At 39.1% G+C, this 27,387-nt stretch overlaps 1 protein-coding gene across 1 annotated transcript in view; it reads left to right on the top strand.

Moving 5' to 3' along the window:
• VPS36 (vacuolar protein sorting 36 homolog) overlaps positions 1–27,387 on the top strand; it is a 50,896-nt gene that overhangs the window by 14,779 nt on the left and 8,730 nt on the right. The window contains exons 2-9 of the mRNA XM_049853336.1: positions 2,120–2,188; positions 5,181–5,251; positions 15,301–15,415; positions 16,436–16,525; positions 17,232–17,318; positions 25,526–25,558; positions 25,663–25,740; positions 26,376–26,510. Coding sequence (XP_049709293.1) covers positions 2,120–2,188; positions 5,181–5,251; positions 15,301–15,415; positions 16,436–16,525; positions 17,232–17,318; positions 25,526–25,558; positions 25,663–25,740; positions 26,376–26,510 — 678 coding nt within the window. The remainder of the gene's footprint in view (positions 1–2,119; positions 2,189–5,180; positions 5,252–15,300; positions 15,416–16,435; positions 16,526–17,231; positions 17,319–25,525; positions 25,559–25,662; positions 25,741–26,375; positions 26,511–27,387) is intronic.

Raw genomic sequence — 27,387 nt, 5'->3', positions numbered from 1 at the left:
AGACACTGCTTATTCTCAGATCCCTGTCATAGGTGGCTAGTTGTGGTGGGTGAAGCTGCCAACCCTCAGGCCACTGGTGTGGGTGGGTGAGGACGCTGCTTAATGGATAGGGCGGTGGCAAATGTTACAAACCTGTCACTCCCCTTTAGCTGTTGCAGTTGAGAATAGGCTTCAGGTATATACCCTGCTATACTATGCTAATGAGGACCTATGCTGTAGAATGGGCCCACACAGGTCTAGGCAGAGGTGAAAGGCATTCGATGTCTGTGGAGCCCTCCAGCGAGGTCATGTGACAACACCCTAACACCTCCATCCACACTCCATCCAGAGAGCTCATGTGACAACACTCTAACTCCCCATCTGCGTTCCATCCAGAGAGATCATGTGACAATACCCTAACTCTCCACCTGCACTTCATCCAAGAGAGCTCATGTGACAACGCCCTAATTCCCCATCCACACTCCATCAGGAGAGCTCATGTGACAACACATTTTGACTTCATTCACTCATCCTCACATATTAAAAACAAAAACCCAGTGCCCTCGAGTCGATTCCGACTCATAGCGACCCTACAGGACAGGGTAGAACTGCCCCATAGAGTTTCCAAGGAGCGCCTGGAGGATTTGAACCGCCGACCCTTTGGGTTGCAGCCATAGCAGGTTTCCTCACATATTACCCCCCACAAAAATAAAAACCAAACCCAGTGTCGTCTAGTCAGTTCTGACTCATCATGACCCTGTAGGATAGAGTAGAACTGCCCCATATGGATCTCATTCTGTTCATTTTCTTTCATCTTTTGTTTGTGTGTATAAAAATAGTCTGAAAATGTTACTTCTGTAGTTCTTCGTGCATTCATACTCTTTGGTTTCAACATGGTGTTTCTACTGGTCCATTCATGAGAATGATGGTGATATTTTATTAGAAAATTATAAAAGTTAAATTTTGTATATCACTTACGATCTATTGGTAAATAATTTTGGCTTAAATTTCAAATAATATAAAATCAATACCTACCTTAAGTGAAGTTTCCGTGTGTCATGGATTGAATTATGTTCCCCCAAAAATGTGTGTATCAGTTTGGCTGGGCCATGATTCCCAGTATTGTGTGGTTGTCCTTCATTTTGTGATTGTAATTTTATGTTATAGAGGATTGGGGTGGGATTGTAACACCCTTACCAGGTCACATCCCTGATCCAATGTAAAGGGACTTTCCCTGGGGTGTGGCCTGTACTATTTTTTATTTTGCAAGAGATGAAAGGGAAGCTAGCAGAGAGGGGGGAACTCGTACTACTAAGAAAGCAATGATGGGAGCAGAGCATGTCCTCTGGACCTGGGGTTCCTGTGCGGAGAAGCTCCTAGTCCAGGGGAAGATTGACGAGAAGGCTGACAGAGAGAAAAAGCCTTCCCCTGGAACTGACACTCTGGATTTGGACTTGTAGCCTACTTTACTGTGAGGAAATAAATTGCTCTTTGTTAAAGCCATCCACTTGTGGTATTTCTGTTACAGCAGCACTAGATGACTAAGACACCATGTGATCAGAAATAGAAGTCAGCAACATGTAAAAAAAAAAAAAATTGGCATAGCTCCTTAGGTAAATAACATGTGGGGGTGGGGGTGTGGTGGCAAAAAATGTATAATATGTGCATTATTTGCATGAAAATACACTATATGTGTGTGTAGATGTATATATCACACATATTTTTGGGGAATAGATATATGATTATATTACATGTGATATGCCACAGATTGCTTTTTTTTCTCATTAACTCTATCTTAGAATTCCGTGATAGTCCATATAGCTCTACTTCATCGTTCGTTTTTACTTCTGCATGGATTCCCTGTTATGGATGTATCATAACTTGTTTAACCACTGCCCTGTTACACATCTAATTTGTTTACAATTTGTACCTAATTCTATCAAAGCTGTATGTATATATATGTGTGTGTGTGTATATATGTATGTATGCATATACATATATATAACTCATGAAGCGTATAGCATTGCTTCTCTTAAATTTGTGATAAACATAATTCTAAAATGTTTATATGAGTAACTTGTATAAGTCACAAGAACGTCTGGACATGTTATTAATATCTGTGATAATCTTATCTTTCTAGATAAAATTTGATGCCGGGACCCTCCTTCTTAGTACACACCGACTGATTTGGAGAGATCAGAAAAATCATGTAAGCCAGTTTTCTGCATCTGTCCTAGGTTTAGAATCACTAAGGGTTTTCTTTTCCTTTTTGGCAAAAGTGTAAATGGGTGCAATAAATTTTCATTTTCAGAATGTCAAAAGAGTGTACCCTAAATGAGCTCCCTGGATGGAGTGCAGGTAGGGAGTTAGGGTGTTGTCACGTGGGCTCTCTGGATAGAGCACAAGTGGGGAGCTAGGGTGCTGTCACATGAGCTCTGCTGATGGAATACAGGTGGGGAGCTAGGGTGTTGTCACATGGGATGTCTGGATGGAGTGCAGGTGGGGAGCTAGGGTGTTGTCACATGAGCTCTGAGGATGGAGTACAGTTGGGGAGTTAGGATGTTGTCACATGGGATGTCTGGATGAAGTGCAGGTGGGGAGCTAAGGTGTTGTCATATGAGCTCTGAGGATGGAGTGTAGGTGGGGAGCTAGGGTGTTGTCCCATAGGCTATCTGGATGGAGTGCAGATGGAGAGCTAGGTGTTGTCACATGGGCTGTCTGGATGGAGTGCAGGTGGGAAGTTAGGGTGTTGTCACATGAGCTCTCAGGATGGAGTACGGGTGGGGAGTTAGGGTGTTGTCACAAGCTCTCCTGATGGAGCGCAGGTGGGGAGCTAGGGTGTTGTTCACGTGGACTGTCTGGATGGAGTGCAAGTGGGGAGTTAGGATATTGTCACATGAACTCTCTGGATTGAGTACAGGCGGAGAGTTAGGGTGTTGTCACATGGACTGTCTGGATGGAGTGCAGGTGGGGAGTTCGGGTGTTGTCATATGAGCCCTCCGAATGGAGTTGGAAGAGTTAGAGTGTTGTCCCTTATTCGGCTCTAGAGAAGCCTATATAGTTACTAGATGGGAGATCATGGTGATTCCTTTTTTGTAATCACCACTGAAATCCTGCTCCATCCCTGATTATTCCTTCTGTAAGAACCTCTCATTAGTTGTGAAAGGTCCCTAAAAAAGGCTTATGTCCTCAGAACAGTTTGTTCTCCCAGGTTGTTGGTGAGAATCAGGTGGATAGTTCTGCCATGAAATGCATGCTTTTACCTAGATGTTGAGAAAAACTGCCTCTAGGTCACTCAGCAAGGGGAAAACCCCCTTGCTTTTTAATTCCAGGAAAGGAGAGCAGGTTATGTCTATGTAGAGTTGATACCTCTATTCCAAAGAGCTTTAATTTGAAAGTATGTAGATATATCTCAATTTCAGCCTTTCCAGTAAGATAAGCTATCTTGTCTATGTTTTTTTCCTACACATGCCCTCCTGCCCCATGAAATTTTAATACCACAGGTAAACTAGTCTATTGTGGCCCGTTCAAAGGCCTCTAACCATTGCACTAAGACTTTTTTTGTTACTCAAGAGCCAAATTTTGCCCTCTTGGGGACAGTTTTCTATACCTAGAATGCGTGCACTAGACTTCTAATGCTGTTTACTTCTTTAAAAAGAAATATACATTCTGTAAAGCAATCTTTTTATGGTAAGGTGTTGTCCTTAAACTATATGTTTATAAAGTAATTAGTCTTAATATAATTTTTTGAATATCATATAAAGAGGCCAATTTGGACAAATCCTTAGACCTGTTATATGTCAGTAATATATAATATTATAAAAAATTAGATATACTTATAAAGGGAAGGTATGTCAGTATTTTTTGTTAAAAATTGTATGTGTTTGGAGGTGAAATATAGAAAATTATAAAGAAGAAAATCACCCATATAACACACTCCTTAAAATTGTTCAGATTATCTGTTTGAATTTTTGTTTTCTAAGTGATTATTATGTGAAAATGTTTTCATATAAATATTATTTTTGAAAGATGTACCCACTATTCATATCCTCTAAACAAACAAACAAAAAAGGACCAACATACCCTCTAACCAAAACAAAACAAAAAAAAACTGTTCCCGTTGAGTCGATTCTGACTCATAGCGACCCAACAAGACAGAGTAGAACTGTCCCATAGGGCTTCCAAGGAGTGGCTGATGGATTTGAACCGCTGACCTTTTGGTTAGCAGCCAACCTCTTAGCCACTGCACCACCAGTGCTTCTCATACCCACTAGGATGGCTATTATCAGAAAAACGGAAAATAGCAAGTCTTGGCGAGAATGGGGAAAAATTGGAATCCTTGTGCTTTGTTGGTGGGGATGTAAAATGGTGCAGCTGCCATGCTGTGATAAACAGTTTGGTGGTTCCTTAAAAAGTTAAATATAGAACTATCATATGACCCAGCAATTCCACTCCTAGGTGTATTCCCAAAAGAGTTGAAAGCAGGGAGTCAAACAGATACTTGCACACCAGTGTTTGTTGTAGCACTATTCACAATAACCAAAAGGTGGGAACAACCCAATTGTCCATCAACAGGTGAAGGACAAACAAAATATGGTACATGCATACAATGGAATGTTACCCGGCCATAAAGAAAAATGAAGTTCTGATATATGCTAGAACAGGGATGAACCTTGAAAACATTACACTAAGTGAAATAAGTCAGACACAAAAGGACAAACAATGTATGAAATATCTAGAATAGACAAATGCATAGAGATGAAAGTTGTGATTACCAGGGCCTTGGGCAGCGGGGGAGGGAAGTGGGAGTTGTTGCTGAAACCTTTTGGAAATGAGTGGTAGTGATGGTGGCACGACATGGTGAATGTAGTTAATGTCACTGAATTGTACACTTTAAAACAGCAATTTTTTAAATATATATTTTGCCGCAATAAATTTTTTTTAAAAAAGTACCTACTATAAAAACAAAGGTAGTTACAGCTATGTTTAAACTTAACTTCAATGTTCTTCCACAGAGCAAAATGCCATTGCACTATTGTTTTTATTTAATTTTTCTTAAGTTCATTTAAGGAATAAAATAACATTTTTAAATTGTTTTCATTATTGAGTATCTTATAGGTAAATGATACTCTATTAAATGCTACAAAACGAGGATTTCCGACAAGTCTTATGAGTCTTGTTTTCTGTTCATTTCTTCTTAGGAATGCTGCATGGCCATTCCTCTTTCTCAAATTGTGTTCATTGAAGAACAGGCGGCTGGAATTGGGAAAAGGTAAGGTCTGTATTCACAAAAAGATGTTTCCAGTCAAGCCGTTATCCTTAACTTAGCTGATTTATTGCTGTGCTGTAACCGCATACGTGGGACTATGTAGTCAAGCCACTTAAGAAGGTGTTTCCCTGCTTTAGTCTCATGATATAGCCAGTCATTCAGAAAACATGAAGAAAGTACTAAGATTTGCTTTGATACCTGTCTGAGTCATCTCGTGCTGCTATAACAGAAGTACCGGAAGTGGATGGCTTTAACAAAGAGAAGTTTATTCTCTCACAGTCTAGTAGGCTACAAGTCCGAATTCAGGGTGGTGGCTCAAGGGGAAGGCTTTCTCTCTCCCTTTTCTCTCTCCCTATTAGCTCTGGAGGAAGTCCTCGTCATCAATCTTTCCTCGGTCTGGGAGCATCTCAGTGCAGGAACCTTAGGTCCAAAGGACGCACTCTGCTCCCGGCACTGCATTCTTGGTGGTATGAGGTCCCCGACTTTTATATCTCAAAAGAGATTGGCTTAAGACACTATCTAATCTTTTAGACCTCATCAGTATAACTGCCGCTAATCCATCTTATTACATCATAGTGATGGGATTTACAACACGTAGGGAAATCACATCAAAAGATAAAATGGTAGACGGTCATACAACCATACAAGGGAATCATGACCTAGCCAAGTTGACAGATATTTTTAGGGGACACAGTTCAATCCATGACAGTATCGTTGGGTCATTATACATAGAGGTAAGGTCTGTATTCACAAAAAGATGTTTCCAGTCAAGCCGTTATCCTTAACTTAGCTGATTTATTGCTGTGCTGTAACATATTGTACATATTTCCAGACCGTTGGCTTTCACATGTCTATGTACCAGCTTTTCAGTACTTAAATTCAAAAGTGACCCATCTAAGAAAAATAACTGGCTTTGCTCCTATTTCTAGATGATCATTAAGTTTAATAACTCATGTTGACTTTTTCAGGAATCACTGTTAGAGTGTATTAGTAATTGTCCAAGCTGGAACATTTATAAGAGTAATAGGGGCAGCAAGCACAAAATCAGACTGACCCAGGCACATCAGGAGATGTGGTCACTCTGGTTTAAAGCTATAGGTTCAAGTGTTTCTGTCTGTTGAAGTATACCACTATTTTAGGCTCTCTATTTTAAGCGTGTTTTTTTATTTTAAGTGTATGTATTGAGGGAGACTTAGAGACAAATATTGCTAGTTTGGATTTTTTTCCCCATATAGGTCTTTCTTTAGGTTTAGCGTAATTAGACACTTCAATAGAAGTTAAACAAATGCTGAATGTCACTGGAAATGCAATGTGCGTCTCAATTATATCATTACAGCAGCCATAAAAGATCATTTATTTGACATGAAAGAAACTAATCAACATTGTGAAAAGATCAATAAGCCATAGATTTGTAAATTGTTCCTTTAATTTATATTTCCCCCATTGCTTTCTTTTCTCCATCTTACTAAGTTATAGAAAGTAAAACTTAGAGGGTGTTCCAGATCATTTGAATTTTCCTCTGCTGTATTCCAAGGAAATCTGAACTCTATAACAAAAGTATTTAAAATATTTACCTTCACATTAATGCCTTGTTTTTTTTTAGACATCCTCAGTGAGGAGGAATTCAATAATATGCAGGGTTAACTTTTCTCAAATATTCTCTTTAATCCCAGGGCCCCCTCCCCCTCCAAAAAACCAAAAAACAATGACTATATCTTATTGATTCTGTGCAATAAGGATAAGCATGAATCTAGTCCCCAAAATGCAGAGATTATTCCAGTTCTCACCTTCCCACTTCTCCACCCTCGTTGCCAGCCACTTCACTGCACTCTCTCAGAGCTCACAAGTTAAAAGGACACTGCCCTTCAGACTGTCAAATAGGCAGACACCAGCTGCAAGTTTAGGGAGTCCACACAGCACCCCAACCTTCTGACCCGCTGGCCACCAATTCGGGCTGGTTTCCTACTGCTCTTTCAGGATGCCAGCTGCCAGCTCAGGAGTCCACACGATGCCCTTAGTTTCTGACCTGCCAGCTTTTACTGCCCCTTCAGGTTCAATAATTCGCTGGAATGACACAAGGAATTCACAGAGCATATACCATACTTATGACTACAGATTATTATAGCCAAAAAGGATATAAACAGAGACGCATAGGGTGAGGTCTGGGGGGGTTTCCGATGTGAATTTTCCATATCCTAAGGGACATGCTGCCCTCTTGAGAGCAGATGTTCTCGTCAACGAGGAAGCTCTGAACACTTCCGTATTCAAGGCTTTTATCAGCCAGCCTTGCATGATGGGCTGAATCATGCCTTCTGAGGCTAGTTGATATCATCCTACCAAGTGAGTCTTTTCTGGTCTGGCCAGCCCCTACTCAGCAGCTCAGATTCTCAGGTGTGTCTTGGAAGTCCCAGATTAATGCACCCCAGTTATTTCAACGGTTATTTCTCTAGAGCTAAGGACAAAAGCCACCTTACTTAAGGTAAATCTAGGTCTTTTTCCCTACAGATTCTAAGATGTATGAATATCTTTTGTCCTTCAATATCTCTGAACTCAAGATGCCTCTTTCATTTGGTGGATTATAAATTTGATAAAATATGGTAATTGAATGACCTAATGAATGAATATATGAAAAAATGGCATGGATCTTTTATTCTTACTCTGGAATTTTTGGCTTCATTTTGCATCATAATCTTTTAGCTTTTCATTGGATTTCCTTTGGCAGAATCTGATAGTAGGGCTTAGGCTTTTTTAGTTTTTCAGATTGTTGATGCTTTTGCTCAATCACCCTATCCTGACTGGCATAGTTTTGTTGCCTGGATTAATGATTTACTTCAAACAGTCCTGCGATTCTGCTTGCACAGTTTATTTGCTCACTTCGCTGAATGGTGTTCACCACAGAGGAATAGATGAAGAGGTCTTACAAGGCTGGCCCCAGCTCACTGACCACAGCATTCATCACACTGAGAAGGGCCCAAAACCCAGTGATCAGTTTTACAGTGGTATTTAGGCAACTATATGGCCCTAAACAAAGGAAATTATAATTGAGTAATAGGCGTATCTGTAATGTGATCATAAAGAAAAAGCTGTACACTGGGTATCCAAGGTATTTTGACTTTATGAGTGTTTTTAGTTTTTCTTGTTATAAAGATAAGATTTTTAATGGACAGGTGAGGAAAACAGATTTAAAAAGAAAACGAATACAGTGGTATTTTTTTATAGCATAGAAGATAATGGTGGTCATAAAGATAATGGAGTTTGTGTTCTTAGGGCAAAAACAATTTTGGAGAATTGTTTTTACAATTGGGTATCTTTCTAGATTATGCTGTTGATTGAGTGGCATTTTCCAGCAAATGACACAGTAGAATGTTAGTTTTGGATGGAGTTTTAATAGAATGTCAGCTGGCTGGTTTTACACAGATAAGTTTTCTCATGAGTAAGGTAGTGCGCTTTGGCAGAAATCACAAGCACCCTTGGAACCTCTGGGGATGACAGTGTAGATGGAAAACCCTCATCACATACCACCCAGAATTTAGCAAATTTCTTTGAACTTATTTTCTAAAACCACGTTTGTATTTTATCTATAGAGCTAGTAATTGGAAATTTTTTGGTTCATTAATAAAAACAACAAAGCCGTTGCTTTCGAGTGGAGTGACCATTTAGGACAGGGTAGAACTGCCCCATAGGGTTTCCAAGGAGCAGCTGGTGGATTTGAACTGCCGACCTTTTGGATAGCAACCTGAGCTCTTAACCACTGTGCCACCAGGGCTCCTTTTTGGTTCATGGTAAGTTTTAGATAGAAATGTTTATGAAAGGTTTATTAACCCTGAATTCATACAAATTTTTTAAAATAAATTTTATTTTGTTGTTGAGAATATACACAGTAAACATACACCAATTCATTAGTTTCTACATGTACTAAAACATTGATTACATTCCTCAAGTTGTGCAACCCATTTTCACCCTCCTTTTCTGAGTTGTTCCTCCCTTATTAACATAAACTCAAAGCTCCCTAAGGTTCCTATCTAATCTTTCAGGTTGGCTGTTGTCAAATTGATCCCATACACATAGCTCTTTTTTTTTTTTTTTTTTTTTTTATTGTGCATTAGGTGAAAGTTTACAAAGCAAAAAAAAGTTTATGGTCACAGGGTGGGTGGTACAAAACTCACTGAAGGTCCCAGGTGGGCAGGGCTGTGTGGGACTATACCAAGAAGGCACAAGGCTTGGGTTGTGGGGGTGGGCCAGGGGGGTATGTCACCTGTCCATGGGTGCCTGGTTGTAGGGCATAGGTCTCTCCACTAGACCACATCACTAGGGAGGTTGTGCAGCTGGTCCTCGGTCCTCTGGCACAGGTGGCTGTAGGGAGGAGCCATCCTCAGGCCCTAGTAGGGGTGGCCGAGGGAGTAGGAGGCCCAGCCGGACCTCAGGCCCCGGTGTGGGTGGCCGGAGGGAGTAGGAGGCCCCGCTGGACCTCAGGCCCTGGTGTGGGTGGCCAGAGCGGGTAGAAGGCGCTGTAGGTCTGTGGGCCCCCAGAGTGGATAGCTGAACGAAGAGGCTAGCGCCTCCAGTCCATGGGCTCCTGGCTCAGGGCTAAGGTGGTGGCAAGCACTGCTGGACTGCGATCGTGTGCAAGGACGGGGGATGGCCAAGGAGGGTTTGGGGGGCCCCAAAGGTGCACGGGCCCCTGGCACATGGGCCTGGGGTGGGCAAGGTGAGTGTGGTGCGTGCACTTAACATTCACAGGCGAAAGCATTCCTACCTGGCTCTGGATGTGAGTACAGCATCGCTCCTGCTTGGTGCACCAGGTGATGGGGATTTTGCCTGGGAACTGCTTGCTTTGTCTCAATATGGCAGCACTGTGCAGGTTCTGATAGCAGGGTGTGGGTGATCTATAATTCTGTCTGTTGTATTGGTACTCTCCCTCCTTCCACTTTGTGCTCAGTCTGATTTTTGAACCTTGTCTTTGATGCTCAGGCTTCCAATGTTGTCATCTATATCCAATTCACTTGTTTTCTCTGGTCCTTGTTTTAAGAGGGACATTGTGAAGCATCTGACTACTGTCTTGGACAGCCTCTAGATCTTAAAAGAGCATAATGCTCAAGGAAGACTTTTTTTTTTTAATTAGCTAAGCTAAATTATTGTTCAGTTTTAAGATAACTTCAGGGGCTATTCTTGGTTTAAGGTCTAAAGATTATCTCAGGGCAATAGTTTCAGGGGTTCATCTGCCCTCCATGGCTTTAGAAAGTCTAGAGTCTATGAGGATTTGAATTCTGTTCTCCATTCCCCACCTTTTGATCAGGATTCTCCTGTGAAATCTTTCATCAAAATTTTCAGTAACGGTAGCTGGTCACCATCCAGTTCTTCTGGTCTCCTGGCAAAGGAGGCAGTTTGTTCATAGAGGCAATTAGCCACACGTTCCATATACTCCTATTTGTGTCTCTCCTTCCTCTGTTGCTCCAGGTGAATAGAGATCAATTACTGTTCCTAAAATGGCTGCTTCCAAGGTTTTAAGACCCCAGGCACTATGCAATGAATAAGAGGTAGAAACAAACCTAAAAAACAAACCCATTGCCCTCAAGTTGATTCTGACTCACAGCAACTCTATATGACAGAGTAGAACTGCCCCATGTGATTTCTAAGGAGCACCTGGTAGATTCGAACTGCTGACCTTTTGGTTAGCAGCCATAGCTCTTAACCACTATGCCGCCAGGGTTTCTGGAGGTAGAACAGAAGCACTAAATACGTTATTCAGCCAATTAACTGGAATGTCCCATGAAACCATGACCCTAAACCTCCAAACCAAGAAACCAGATTCTCTGGGGTATTTGGTTGTATATAACCAGCCTCAACAGCTACTCTTTTTTTTTTGTCATTGTTGTAAATATATCTATCACACAGCTTTTGCCAATTCAATTTTTTACAGGAGCACAACTTACTGACAATTAGAAAAATCACTACCCTTAATACAATTTTTCCATCACCGTTAACCCCCCTTTTCCCCTTCCCTCTCACCCCTGGTAACCACTTATAAACTTTAGTCTCTATGCATTCGCCATTTCTTGTCTTCTTATGTAAGTGAGTTATTTTGTGATTGGCATATTTCACTCAGCATAATGTCTTCAAGTTTCATCCATACTGTATAGCATGCATCAAGACTTCATTTCTCCTACAGGCTGGATAGTATTCCATTGTATGTATGTACCATATTTTGTTTATCCATTCATGTGTTGATGAGCATTTAGGTTGTTTCTACCTTTTGGCTACTGTGAATAGTGCTACTATGAACATTGGTGAACACGTCTCTTTTTGAGTCTCTGCTCTCAAGTCTTTTGGGTATATACCTAGGAGTGGAATTTCTGGATCATATAGTAGTGCTATTTTTATTTTTTTGAGGAACTACCATACTGTTTTCCACAAGGCTATGCCATTTTGCATTCCCCCCAGCAATGGAGATAAGGGTTCTAATTTCCCCACATCCTTGCCAACATTTGTTATTTTCTTTTTTGTCTTAGCCATCCTAAAAACTCAAAAACCAAACCCATTGTTGTCAAGTTGATTCTGACTCATAGTGACCTTGTAGGACAGAGTAGAACTGCTCCATAGAATTTCCAGGGAGTGTCTGGTGGATTTGAACTGCTCGCCTTTTGGTTAGCAGCCATAGCACTTTAACCACTATGCCACTAGGGTTTCCTTACCCATCCTAGTAAGAGTGAAAATGATACCTCATTGTGGTTTTCATTTGCATCTCTCTGATGGCTAATGATGCTGAGAATTTTTTTTAATTGAACTTTAGATGAAGGTTTACAGAACAAATTAGTTTCTCATCAAACAGTACACACGTTGTATGACATTAACAACCCCACAACATGTCAACTGTCTCCCTTCTCAGCCCTGGGTTTCCTGTTACTAGCGTCCTGTTCCCTCCTACCTTCCAGTCTCTGCCCCAGGGCTGGTGTACCCCTTTAGTCTTGTTTTGTTCCATGTGACTGTTCAATCTTTGGCTGAAGGATGAACCTCAGGAGTGGCCTCGTTACTGAGCTGAAAGGATGTCTGGGGGCCAGTTTCTCCAGTCTCTGTCAGGCCACCAAGCCTGGTCTTTCTTTTTGAGTTAGAATTTTGTTCTACATTTTTCTCCAGCTCCGTCTGGGACCCTCTATTGTGATCCCTGTCAGAGCAGTCAGTGGTGGTAGCCGGATACCATCTAGTTGTACTGGATTCAGTCTGGTGGAGGCCGTGGTAGATGTGGTCCATTAGACCTTTGAACTAATCTTTCCCTTGCACCTTTAGTTTTTTTCACCCTTCCTTGCTCCTGAGACCAGTGGACTATCCTAGATGGCCACTCACAGGCCTTTAAGACCCTAGATGCTACTTACCAAAGTAGAAAGTAGAACATATTCTTTATAAACTCTTTTACACCAATTGAGCTAGATGTTCCCTGAGACCATGGTACCCACAGCCCGCTGAGAGTCTTTTCATGTGTTTGATGGCCATTTAATGTCCTCTGGTGAAATATCTATTCAAGTATTTTGCTCATTTTAGGATTATCTTTTTGTTAATACATTGTCAAACTTCTATATATATTTTGGTTACTAGATTCTTTTTAGATGTATGGTTTCAGAAGATATTCACCCAGTCTATAACTTGTCTTTTCACTTTTTTGGTGGTCTTTTGATGAACAGAGTTTTTAATTTTTATGAGGTCCCGTTTACTTGTTTTTTGTCTTTTGCTGTTTGTGCTTTTGTTACTATTTTAGATAATCCATTGTTGAATGCTGGACCTTGACAGCATTACCCTTGTTTATTCATCTAAGAATTTTATGGTTTTAGTTTGCATATTTAGATCTTTAATCCATTTTGAATTTGTTTTCATGTATGGTGTGAGGCATGGATCCTGTTTCATTTTTATGCATGCAGAAATCCAATTTTCCCAGCTTATTTCCCTATCAAATGGACTTGGCACCCTTGTGAAAAATCAGTTGACCATAGAAGTATGAGTTTATTTCTGGGCTTTCAATTCTATTCCACTTGTCTGTGTATCTATTGTTATAACAGTTCTGGGCTGTTTTGATTACTGCAGCTATATAGTATGTTTTAAAGTCAGGAAGTGTGAATCCTCTTACTTTTTCTCTTTCAACATTGTTTTAGCTATCTGGAGCCTCTTGCTACTCCATATAAAGTTGAGGATTATTTTTTCTACATCTGTAAAGAAGCCTGTTGGAATTTTTATCAGGATTGTTTTGAATCTATAGATCGCTTTGGGTAGTGAAGGCTTAATATTAAGTCTTCCAATTGAAGAACATGGAACAATCTTCCCATTTATTTAATCTTTTTTAGCAGTGTTTTATGGTTTCCATTGTATATGTCCTTCATGTTCCTGGTTAGAGTTATTCCTAAGTATTTTATTCTCTTAGGTGCTATTGTAAATGGAATTGTTTCTCTAATTTTCCTTTGAGATTTCTCATTGCCGATGTATAGAAACACAATTAATTTTTGTTTGTTGACCTTGTACCCTGCAACTCTGCTGAATTCTTCTGTTAGCTCAAGAAGTTTTCTTGTGGACTCTTTGGAATTTTCTATATATAGGATCATATCCACAAGTAGACATAATTTTTCTTCTTCTTTTCCAATCTGGATACCTTTTATTTCTTTTTCTTATTGCTCTGGCTAGGACTTCTAATACAGTGTTAAATAGAAGTGGTGAGAGGCGGTACCCTTTTCTTGTTCCTGATTTCAAGGGGAAAGCTCTCAGTCTTTCTCCATTAAGTATAATGTTGGCTGTTGGCTTTTTATACCTGCCCTGAATCATATTGAGCAACTTTCCTTCTATTCCAGTCTTCTTTAGGATTTTCATCAAGAAAGGGTGTTGGATTTTATCAGATGTTTTTTCTGCATCCTTAAAGGTGATTATGTGGTTCTTTTCCTTTGTTCTCTTGATGTGGTGTATTACGTTGATTGATTTTCTAATGTTGAACTGTTCCTGGAATAAATCCTACTTAGTCATGGTGTATGACTCTTTTAATGTGCTGTTGGATTCTGTTTGTTAGTATTTTGTTGAGGATTTTTGCATCTATGTCCATAAGAGATATTGGCCTCTAGTTTTCTTTTCTTGTGGTGTTTTTGTCTGATTTGGGTATCAGCATTACGTTTGCTTCATAGAATGAATTAGAGAGCATTCTTCCTTCTCTGTCTTTTGGAAGACTTTCAACAGTATTGGTGTCAATTCTTCTCTAAATGTTTTGCAGTATTCCCCAGTGAAGCCATCTTTCCCGGGTTTTTGTTGTTGTTAGAGGTTTTTGACCACTGACTTGATCTCTTCACTTGTTAGAGACTTTATATTTCCTCTTGAGTCAGGTTGGGTAAGTTGTGTGCTTCTAAGAATTTGCCCATCTCTTTTAGGTTATCCAGTTTGTTTCCTACACTTGTTCATAATATTCTATCACATTTCTCTTTATTTCTATTGGGTCAGTTGTAAGGTCTCCTCTTTTATTTTTCATTTTAGTTATATGCATCTTTTCTCTTCTTGTCTCTTTTAGTCTAGCTAAAGGTTTGTCAATTTTATTGATCTTTTGAAAGAACCAACTTCTAGTTTTATTGAGTCTGTTTTACTGTTTTCGATTTTATTTATTTATTCTCTGATCTTTGTTATTTCTTTTCTTCTGGTAGGTTTAGTCTTAGTTTGCTTCTCTTTCTAGTTCCTGAAGTTGTCGAGTTAGGCTGTTAATTTGAGATCTTTCTTCTTTTTTTGCGTAGGCATTTATTGCTATGTGTTTCCCTCTGAGTACTGCCTTCACTGTATCCCATAAAGTTTTGGTATGTTGTTCTTTCGTTTTCATTTGACTCTAAGAAATTTGTCGTTTCTCTTTTGATTTCTTACCTGACCCATTAGTAGCTTAATAGTGTATTATTTACTGAATTAATACAATTTTTAAAAGGCTGCTCTTAGATGGTCTTTGTTTCTGTATGAATTTTAAAAGTGGTCTGAAATATATTAATATGAAAATAGAATTGATGATTTTTTAAAAGCAACAAAATACATTACATTTGCTCTTTGTTTAGTGCCAAAATAGTGGTTCATCTTCACCCAGCTCCTCCTAACAAAGAACCTGGTCCATTCCAGAGTAGTAAGAATTCCTACATCAAACTTTCTTTCAAAGAACATGGCCAGATTGAGGTAAGTTTCTGTATGAATAAAATTGACCTAGAAATGTGTGTGTGTGTGTTTCTTTTTGTTTCTTGTTATTATGATGGAAGGCAACATTGTGTAGTATACCAGGTTTCACTGTATTTTTACAATAAGTTTATTATGATATCTTAAGCCTTATCCAAGAGTGGGGAATATGAAGTTTAGGTTGCAGTGGGAACAGAAAGCAGGAGGGTGCAGTCACTATGAAGGAGTCGAGGCTGGAAATATGCTAATGATGGTAACATTTCAGCGGTATAGTTTGGTAAAGAGACAGAGTGTGATGCAGTGAAATGTTACGTCACTTCAGCGTCTGAAAGCTCACCAGCTTTTAAGCAGGTAGTCTTCTATCTTGATTAACTCTGCACAAGTCTGATCACCCTAGTACTAATCAGTTTATATGTCTGATTGATAAGTTACTGTACAAGTGTGTTCTTAAGACATTTCCAAGTGTGTGTTTATCTTCCCACCAATATCATAAATTATTCATGTGTTTTGTTCCTGAAGCCCCTCACCTACTGCTGCTCATATAATAGGCACTAAGCAAATATAACTGACTGAAGTCATTCTTGCTGTAGTTGAAAAATACATTTGATTTTTTGTGAGTATAGGCATATTTTGGTCCTCACTTTTGGCTTCCATTTTTAAGTAAACAAATTATTTTCTGCTTCCTTCATGGAAAATGGTTGTGTATTTTTCCTGGCACTGTGTTTATGCCTCACGTATGCAGAATTGTTTAAAGCACATCTACTTATTTCAGTGTCATTTATCTCTTTGTTGAGAATAGCCCACTTTATATGGAAGGTCAGTTCCTTTTTTTTTTTCCCTTTGTGCTTTCTGAGGTTGATCCAAGAAAAAAAAAACTTCCTTTGATTTCCTTTGATGTCTCTGAGGATTCTAGACTTGTTGCAAATGACTGAACAGACCTTTAAACTGAAGAAATGTTAAGTAATGATTTCTACGAGGATGCTACAGCCTGACTTATTTAAAGTGTATGCATTTATACAACAGTTTTACAGGCGTTTATCAGAGGAAATGACACAGAGAAGATGGGAGAACATGCCAGTTTCCCAGTCATTACAAATGAATCGAGGACCCCAGGTATTTTTTAAACAGTAGCTTCAACTCCATGGTTTCTTATATCTTCATTGGAAAAGACTCTGTTTATAGAACTTGCCAGAAACGATAATATTCTGGTTACAAATTTATTTTTCAGCACCTAATTTAGTCCTCTTTAGTGTATTTAATAAGCATAAATGATACCTTACCAGAGTAATTCTCATTATGGTAGAAGATTCCACTCTCTGCTTTCTGTTGTTTATAATTAAGAGCAGCATCCAGGAGAACAGGCAGTATGGCTGGGCTGTGATTTCCGGGCTAGTCTAAATTAATCACCAACTACAGACAGGTATTCACATGTGTGAAATTAGCTTGTATACTAGCTGTCAAGCACCAAAATTTTAACTACAATTTTTTGCACATTTGAGACCCTATTAAAAATCTAATACATAATAGCTTGCCAAGGAACAAAAATGAATAGCACACATAGTTGATATCTAAAATGCAGGGTAAAATATACCATCTATTTTATGTTAATTTTTCTTTAATGATTCAAAGATCATTATGTACAGTAAGAAATGTTTTAAAAGGAAGCTAGATGTAATTGTATGCTGTTTTTCTTTATTTTTAGTAGGTCCCTTCCTGCCATTGAAAACACAGTGTGGTCGGCTACAAAAGATTTTGTTTCCTTCCTATATATATACATATATACATATTTTTTTTCCAACTTTCTACTTTTGTTTTTCAGCCAGGAAGAATAAGGGCTGTAGGAATTGTAGGTATTGAAAGGAAACTGGAAGAAAAAAGAAAAGAAACTGACAAAAACATTTCTGAGGTAAATTCTTAAACAAGTTTTGGTCAGCTATTTTTTTCAGCCGTTTGTGTTTATTCTTTTTGATACAGCTGTGACTGGCTCCATTCTGTAATTTGGAATATACTTAATGTGCCCGAAGCTATAGTTCTATCTCAGTTTAGCCAAAACATGTTTTAAAAAGCTTTTTCCAAAAAGGAAAAAAAAAAAAAAGACACCACCACATCTACTATGAGAACAACCCTGAATAGGTACATGACAGTGCTTCTGAAGCTTCATCGTATATGAGAAGACTGAAGTGAAGGGAAAAGAACTGTACTTAAGAGAGCCAGTTATGCATTAGATTCTATAGTTTGTTACTACACCTAAACATATCATTGGTTTTTCCATATTTAAATGCAAATGGTCTTTGATTTTTATAAAATGATGCTGTGAAGTAATTCTTCGTTTTTTGACAATAGTTTGTAAGTAAAATTTCATTGATGGGTGCTGTTCATGGAAATTAAGTATATGTCAATCAAATGAAGTCTAAATTGCAAACTGTTACTGAATACCTATTGTGGGTTCACTAATTCAAAATATAGATTGTAGTTGAGAAACTTAGGACGTTTGACTTGTTAAGTGCATGGTCTAGGGTTTGCTTGGCCTTGTGTATTTCCTGCAAATTGGCACCTAGATCCAGTGGCTTCATCAAATTTATGTTCAATCCCTTTGGCAAGATGATATGTGTTAATATGTATTTACTTTAACAGGCAAAAGCTCAGAGTTGGTTTTAAAACACTGTAAAAAGTATGTGTGTGTGTATTTGAAATTATACATTGTTAAAAATTATATACCTTAAGTTTAATCAGCATTACACGTCCTTCTTTTTCTTTATAGTTTTATCCCAAGTATACAACCCCAGACAATGTAGTTAAGTTTTACTCATTTTTAGAACTTTGATGTGTCTTTAAAGTTTCTTTTAATCTATAGGTTTTTTTCTTCATTCTTGTGCTTTACCTATAATTTATCTTTTGAATAGCCCAGGGCACTGGAACCCACAGAGTGCCATGGGCTAGGTTTTCCTGATTGCATACCTACAGTATGGTTGCACATGTTCCTTGGTGTCTTGGTTTCCTAGAGCTGCTATTAACAAAATACTGTACCACCAAGTGGGTGACTTTATTTTTTGAAATAATTTTTATTGTGCTTTAAGTGAAAGTTTACAAATCAAGTCAGTCTTTCACACAAAAACCCATATACACCTTGCTACACACTCCCAATTACTCTCCCCCTGATGAGACAGCCTGCTCTCTCCCTCCACTCTCTCTTTTCGTGTTTCTCGCCAGCTTCTAACCCCCTCCACCCTCTCATCTCCCCTCCAGGCAGGAGATGCCAACATAGTCTCAAGTGTCCACCTGATCCAAGAAGCTCACTCCTCACCAGCATCCCTCTCCAACCCATTGTCCAGTCCAATCCATGTCTGAAGAGTTGGCTTCGGGAATGGTTCCTGTCCTGGGGCAACAGAAGGTCTGGGGGCCATGACCATCGGGGTCCTTCCAGTCTCAGTCAGACCATTAAAAGTCTGGTCTTGTGAGAATTTGGGGTCTACATTCCACTGCTCTCCTGGTCCCTCAGGGGTTCTCTGTTGTGTTCCCTGTCAGGGTAGTCATCGGTTATAGCCGGGGACCATCTAGTTCTTCTGGTCTCAGGATGATGTAGTTGCTGGTTCATGTGGCCCTTTCTGTCTCCTGGGCTCGTAATCACCTTGTGTCCTTGGTGTTCTTCATTCTCCTTTGATCCAGGTGGGTTGAGACCAATCGATGCATCTTAGATGGCTACTTGCTAGCGTTTAAGACCCCAGACGCCACTCTTCAAAGTGGGATGCAGAATGTTTTCTTAATAGATTTTATTATGCCAATTGACTTAGATGTCCCCTGAAACCATGGTCCTCAGACACCTGCCCCTGCTACGCTGGCCTTCGAAGCATTCAGTTTATTCAGGAAACTTCTTTGCTTTTGGTTGAGTCCAATTGTGCTGACCTCCCCTGTATTGTGTGTTGTCTTTCCCGTCACCTAAAATAGTTCTTATCTACTATCTGATTAGTGAATACCCCTCTCCCTCCCTCCCTCCCCATTCTCATAATCATCAACTAATATTTTCTTCTCTGTTTAAACTATTTTTCGAGTTCTTATAATAGTGGCCTCATACAATATTTGTCCTTTTGCAACTGACTAGTTTCACTCAGTGTAATGCCTTCCAGATTCCTCCATGTTATGAAATGTTTCACAGACTCATCATTGTTCTTTATCGATGCATAGTATTCCATTGTGTGAATATACCATAATTTATTTATCCATTCATCCATTGATGGGCACCTCAGTTCCTTCCATCTTTTTGCTATTGTAAACAGTGTTGCAGTGAGCATGGGTGTGCATATATCTGTTTGTGTAAAGGCTCTTATTTCTCTAGGATATATTCCAAGGAGTGGGATTGCTGGATTGTATGGTAGTTCTATTTCTAGCTTTTTAAGGAAGTGCCAAATCAATTTCCAAAGTGGTTGTATCATTTTACATTCCCACCAGCAGTGTATGAGTGTTCCAGTCTCTCCACAGCCTCTCCAACATTTATTATTTTGTGTTTTTTGGATTAATGCCAGCCTTGTTGGAGTGAGATGAAATCTCATTGTAGTTTTGATCTGCATTTCTCTAATGGCTAATGATCGTGAGCATTTCCTTATATATCTGTTAGCTACCTGAATGTCTTCTTTAGTGAAGTGTCTATTCATATCTTTTGCCCATTTTTTAATTGGGTTGTTTGTCTTTTTGTAGTTGAGTTTTTGCAGTATCATGTAGATTTTAGAGATCAGGCGCTGATCAGAAATGTCATAGCTAAAAACTTTTCCCAGTCTGTAGGTAGTCTTTTTACTCTCTTGGTGAAGTCTGGATGAGCGTAAGTGTTTGATTTTTAGGAGCTCCCAGTTATCTAGTTTTTCTTCTACATTCTTTATAATGTTTTCGATACTGTTCATGCTGTGTATTAGGGCTCCTAACATTGTTCCTATTTTTTCTTCCATGATCTTTATCGTTTTAGATTTTATATTTAGGTCTTTGATCCATTTTGAGTTAGTTTTTGTGCATGGAGTGAGGTATGCATCTTGTTTCATTTTTTTGCAGATGGATATCCAGTTATGCCAGCACCATTTGTTAAAAAGACTGTCTTTTCCCCATTGAACTGTTTTGGGGCCTTTGTCAAATATCAACTGCTTATATGTGGATGGATTTATGTCTGGATTCTCAGTTCTGTTCCATTGGTCCATGTATCTGTTGTTGTACCAGTACCAGGCTGTTTTGAGTACTGTGGCAGTATAATAGGTTCTAAAATCAGGTAAAGTGAGGCCTCCAAGTGGGTGACTTTAAAGAACAGAAATTTGTTACCTCAGTCTTGGAGGTTAGAAGTCCAAATCAGGGTATTGGCCATTTAAATTCCTCCTGAAGTTCCTGAGAGAGAAACGATTCCATGCCTGTCTAGTTTTTCCATCAGTTTTCAAATGGTGTCTCCCCTTGGTGTGTCTGTCTTTTTTATAAGACACTATTCAATGGGATTAGGACTAACCATACTACAATGTGACCTCATGCAAACTTAACAAGTCACATTCACATTTAGGACTTCAGCATATCTTTTTAGGGGATAGAATTCAATCCATAATACTTTGCCCTCTGTATTTTCTACAAATTGGGAGCTGGAATTAGAGGCTTCATCAGGTTCATGTTTGATCCCTTTGGGAAGACTAGAGGTGATTGATGCGTTTTCAGTAGACAGAACAAGGAAAAAAAAATTTTTTAAGTATAACTTAGCTCATGAGATCATAGTGACACTTCTTATTCAAATTCAGGACTATAATACCAAATAATTACTAAAACAGTTAAAAAGATTTTTTTGTGTATAGTCCCCGTATTCTTCCCACGTTAAAAACAGGTGAACTAGATCTGTGTTGTCTGAGCATTTAGCTACCACATACCCTCTCCCCTTTGGCCTTCATTTAGTCTCAAGTTTTCTAAGTAACTATGTGTTTAATGGAGCACTGGCGGCGTAGTGGTTAAGAGCTTGGCTGCTAACCAAAAGATCAGCAGTTTGAATCCACCAGCCGCTCCTTGGAAACCCTGTGGGACAGTTCTACCCTGTTCTATAGGGTCACTATGAGTCAGAGTCGACTTGACAGCAACAGGTTTGGTTTTGGTTTATATGCTTAATAACGAGCTCTAGTGGCGTAGTGGTTAAAACGCTCGGCTGCATGCCAAAAGGTCGGCAGTTCAAACCCACCAGCCGCTCCACAGGAGGAAGATGTGGCAGTCTGCTTCCATAAAGAATTGTAGCCTCAGAAACCCTATGGGTCCATTCTGCTCTGTCCTGTAGGGTAGCTGTGAGTCGGAACCCATGGCAGTGGGTTGCGCTTTATGTTTAGTGCTCACCACCTGTCTTACGTTGATCCCCTCTGTGGTCAATTTGGTTGTCTCAAGCTCATTCTCTAGTAGATTCTTTGGGAATGCACACGGGAACAATATCGCTTTGAGTTCTGGCATGTTGATAATAGTTTGTGTCCTTATACATGAAAGTCAGCTCTGCTGGATTTAGGATCCTTGGCCCACTTCCTTGAGTGCCCTCAGTATGTCACTTCATTTGTTTCCCCCTTCTGGCATGAAGTGTTACTGTTGAAGAGTGCTGATGGTCTTACTTTTCCCCTCATAAGTTACTTGCTGTTTTTGTCCAGATTCCCAGGGGATTTTTTTTCTTTCTCTTTAAAGTCCAGTAATTTTAGTAGAAGGTGTTTGTATGTTATTCTGGGTGTTATTCTCAGATACATGGTGTGCTTTTTCAACATACAGTTTCAAAAAGAATTTTTTAATTTCAGGGAAGTTTATCTGTATTAAAATTCTCATTAGTTGCTTTAGTTTTCATTTTCAGAGACTCTGTTAGCTGTATGTTGCAGCTTCACTGCTTTTCTTCACTCTTTGTGACTGTCTTTCAGAGTCTTTTTATCTTTAGATTTTCTTTAGAAAATGTTTCTCTTTTTCTTCTGTTTCTTTCAAGGTGCTCTCTGCTGTGTTTAGTCATTTGTGTTCTGTCTAGTGTACTTTTTATTTCTGAAATGATTTTTTCTCTTTTCCTTTTAGTTCTCTCCTGAATCTTGTCGTCTGATTTTTTATTTATATTGTCCTTTCATATCTTGTCTCGTTTTCTTAACACATTTTCGCTCATTTTGAAAGGAAGGTTAAGTTTTGATCTGATCTATGAGTATGTCTTTCTGGTATGCTTTATAGTGGGTAGAATGTTAACTCTGCTTTTTCTTTTTTCTTATAACTTTGTGTGAGATTTGACCTTGATACTTTGCTGTTCCTAATTCTTAAGTGAAATTGGTTTTTCTGAACTTTAGAGGGAGGCCTAGTTCTGGGTAGCTTTTCTTACTTCACAGAGGCCCCTCTTCTACTACTTCAAACAGTGTTAAGAAAGATGGCAGCTTCCTTTCTGTGGTTTCCTGGCACTATTTCCATCCCCCATTTTTATCTGGTCTTGTTTTACCTTTACCTTGCTCAGTTGTTAATTCTTCTTCCTCTAAATTCTCCTGAGGATGGGTTCTTGTCCTGGGAAGGCAGGTCAATTTTGAGAGTTCAGGGGGGCTAAACCACTTCAGCCCCTTCGTGCCTTACTGAGGTCCCCTTGCACTCACTGTGGGATGAGAACCTGGGCACCCTAATTTGCAGGCAGGTGTGCGGTTTACCACATCATGCCAATCCTTGACAGCCAGCTTGGGGAGAAGGTGCTGTCCCTGTCCTCTTGTTCTGTCAATGACTCTCCTTCCCATCCTTTCTGTGTCAGTCCTTCTGGAGAGGCTGTGGAATGGTGAGCTAAGTGCATCATTTGTATTCCTTTTTTGTATGTTGCCATGCTACCTGTTGTTACGTTCACAATACTGTTTTTCTTATTTATGGCATAAATTATTCAGTTTCGGTCTACTTTCCATGGAAGTGCAGTTTTCAAAAGATTCTGCACAGGCCATTGTGCTCTTTCATACAGGTCAGTGATGTAGTCAGCAGGTAGTTCTTGCTGTCTGGTCTGCCAGGCCCTGCACTAGGTGCTCTGGGTACTGCAGTGATATGCCAGACACAGGCAGGACAGGCGTGGTCTCCAGTGTGAGAAATGCCACACTCGGAGGAAATGCAGGGTGCCACAGGAACACGTAGAATGGCCCCTGACTTCCTTTAGGGATCACAGAAGGCTTGTTCACAGAGTAACATCAAAGTCAAGGCCTAGAAGATGGGCAGGCGCTAATAGGTGACCAGTAGGGCTATAAGGGGTCCAGCCACAGGGAATGGCATATGCAGATGTACAGAATCGAGGGTATTGGAGCAGAATATTGAAGAATGTATTAATGTTTACTGAAGCCAAAAACCGACTATTAACTGAAAGTCAGTAAGAGGATACCTTATGGCTGTAAAGCAGATGCCGTTTTTCTCAAGACTGGAGTGGAAGTTTGACTGTAGGACGTGACGGGTAGGGGGTTCTATAAACTGGCAGGAAAATTAATGAAAGGGTGTGTACCTCTATTTTGTGTTTAAATGTGTATTGCTTTTATTTTTATTGTAGGTAGTTTCGCCATCCATTTTTTTGGACAGTTGGCTAATTCCAAATTCTAGAATAATAGGAAAGATAGAAATGAGGATGCTTTTGTATTTCATAATTACTTAAGATACTTTATAAATCTTCTAAGAAGACACTAAAGTATGTTTTTTATTAACTTTTTATAAGCGGTAAGGGCTAATTTATGTATTCTCTGTAGATTCACTCTTACTTTTGGCATATTTTTTCTCTGAAAATATAATAAATAAAATGGTTTACCATATAAAATTTTAAAGTGTCATCGTCTTAGTTTTCTTTATACAGGTAAAAGAAATCTAATAATATTTTGTATATTGAAAGTAAAAACATAAGTGTGTAAAACGTTTGTGTGCGTCAGTTTGAGAGCTTGGTTCGTATGGGATTTGCCCTTGGGTTCAGAACTGGTGCCCAGAGTTTCCCACAAAGGGTTTCCTGCATCTTCTGTGTGTTGCTGATAAGAGTCCAGTGTTTAAGCCTTTTGTTTATCTGAGGAAATTCCTGTTAGGTGTGTGCTCATTCCCCTTTGTTTTCAGTATTAGCCTTAGTGGGTCGGCCACGAGAATCTTACATGACACTCTATTCTTTTAGCAAAATCTTTTTGCAGCTGGGGGATACTTTCCTGTGGGTAATTAAGATGGGCATAAGCTGATCAAAACCTGTTGGCCGCTATTAAATGTAGACTGAAAGACTTGCTAAGGATAAGGTGCTTAGTTGATTTTTAAAAATAACATCTGTACTTCATAAGATAGACAAGATATTCTGCCTGGAGGTGTATTTTCAGTAACTTGACATAGTTTATTAGGAATGTCTGTTTAAGTTTGAAGAAGTCTTTGAAGTGGGTATTCACCGTAGTAAATTAAACAATTGGTGGGTTTTGTTTAATTTTTGGTAGTGTCTGAATGTTTTCCTTTTGTGATATCCACGATACTCGGCACTACAAGCCTGGGCTGTCTTATTCAGAGGCTGAGGTTACTGCTTCAGCCAACTCGCACCTGCTGAAAGTAGCAATGGCTGGGCCCAGGGGGCCGTTCCTGCAACTGCGCTGCCCTCTAAGCCAGGAATGCTGCGCACTGCCTTTGATTCCTGACTTCCTGTCAGGAAATGATTTTGGGAAAAACCAATGACAAATTTCTTACTTGTGTCAAAGAACAGTAATTAATATTTTCTATTACAGTTTTGTTTTGGAAAATTTATGAACAGAATTATTAGAGCAAGGTAGATTTATTACTTGGAAGAGTCCTGATGGCACATTGGTTAAATGCTAGGCTGCTACTTGGAAGAAATGTTGGCAGTTTGAACCCACCAGCCACTCCACTCCGTGGGGGAAAAGACCTAGCAATCTGCTCCCTTAAAGATGACAGCCTAGAAACCCGCTGCGGCAGTTCTGTTCCGTCACATACGGTCTCTGTGAGTCAAAATCAGCTCCACAGCACCTAACAACAATAGCAACAACATTACGTTTATATAAGTAAACTGGTATTTGTAAGAAAATTTCATAAATTTTTATCATAAGGAATAAGATAGAGTGCTTCATTGCTTTTAAAACATTTTAATCCTTAAGGCCGATTCTAACAAAAATTCATTTCTCATTTCAGGCCTTTGAGGACCTAAGCAAACTCATGATCAAGGTATATGTCCTTTACACCACTAAATTCATGTCAATTATGATACAATTTTGAAAATATAGTTTGTTAGCAGACACTTTGGGACATTATTGCTCTCTTCTTGACAGGCTAAGGAAATGGTGGAGTTATCAAAATCAATTGCCAGTAAAATTAAAGACAAACAAGGTGACATCACCGAAGATGAGGTAAATAGATTGCTTTTTTAAGGCCTGAGAAACTAGATTATATAAATAACATGATGTTTTGGCAGTTTACCAGTTTTCTTTCTTAATGTAGTGTTTTATTTCTTTTAGGACTTAAGGATAAGTGAAAGTGCTAAAGACAGAGTTAACCATAAAAACTTTGTTAAGATCTAGTAGGATTAAAAGTTATTTCAGCACCTCCTGGTGGAGTATAGAACCCAGATACTGAAACACGTAAGGAGTGGCTGTTTTATACATATTCCCAAGTTTTGATATGTCTTTCATTAAATTTCTCTGCAGTCTCATCATAGCCATTATCCTTTCTAAGTTTTAGGTTGCATCCTTTTATTGGCATTAAATATAGCATAGTTGTCGTCTAAATCTCTGGCACCAAAACATGAGATAAATGGAGTATGAGACGCCAAGGTAGTAGAAGTCCAGAGAATGATTAGATTTCTCTGAGGAACCACTAGCAGTCTACTTCCTTATAGTTCACAGCAGAGAAGCATAGTAGAAGAAACGGGTAAATAGAGAAATACTGAGTAGAATTCAATTTTTGATGGAAGGGTTTGAAATGTTGGGGGAGGGAGGGCTAATTCTTCATATCGTCTTCTTGTGCATTTTCTCCTGTCTTACAGACAATCAGGTTTAAATCCTACTTGCTGAGCATGGGAATCGCTAACCCGGTTACCAGGGAAACCTATGGCTCAGGCACACAGTACCACATGCAGCTGGCCAAACAGCTGGTTGGAATATTGCAGGTGCCTTTAGAGGTAAGAACCAAACCTAAACTGTGTTCTTTAAATACTGTTGTTAAATTGAATGTCATCAGAAATATTAACAAGAGCATACCTGCTTTCATAAAGTGCTTACTATTCAACTGACATATTAATTTTTTCTTTCAGCAATATTAAATAGTTCAGTGTACTTATTAATGATTTTTTTGGTCAGTAGTCTAAATTGTTTTCAGATTCTATTTCAGATAGTTTATAACTTCCTAACTCTATCTGATATGAAGTTTTTACTTCTTACTTTTGAAGGAAACCCTGGTGGCATAGCGGTTAAGGGTTATGGCTGCTATCTAAAAGATCAGTAGTTCAAATCTACCAGGCGCTTCTTAGAAACCCTATGGGACAGTTCTGCTCTGTCCTGTGGGGTTGCTGTGAGTCAGAATTGAATAGAGGGCAATGGGTTTTTGGTTTTTACTTTCAAAAGGAAATATATGACCTATATATATAGACATGGAGTGCCTGGGTGGTACAAATAGTTAAGTGCTTGGCTACTGATCAAAAGATTGGTGATTTGAATCTCCCCAGAGGTGCCTTGGAAGAAAGGCCTGGCAGTCTCCTTTTGAAAGATCACAGCCATTGAAAACCCTGTGGAGCTTAGTTCTGCTTTGAAACACATGGGGTTGCTAGGAGTCAGAATTGACTTGACAGCAACTGGTTTGGTTTTTTGGTTTATATATGGATGTATTTTCATGTATCTCTAAAACTTTTTTCTTTCTCTGCTATCCTAATGTATAGAGTGCTGTAGTAATTTCATATTATAGATTCATATTCTAGTCTAACATTATTTAGGCAATCAAAAGTTTATTGAAGCACTTTCATTGTGAAATACATTCTAAACATCCACCAAAACAGTGGAGGG

Source organism: Elephas maximus, chromosome 14, assembly GCF_024166365.1.
Source record: "Elephas maximus indicus isolate mEleMax1 chromosome 14, mEleMax1 primary haplotype, whole genome shotgun sequence".
In the NCBI taxonomy this organism is placed as follows: domain Eukaryota; kingdom Metazoa; phylum Chordata; class Mammalia; order Proboscidea; family Elephantidae; genus Elephas; species Elephas maximus.
This window is presented reverse-complemented; position numbering and strand designations above follow the sequence as displayed.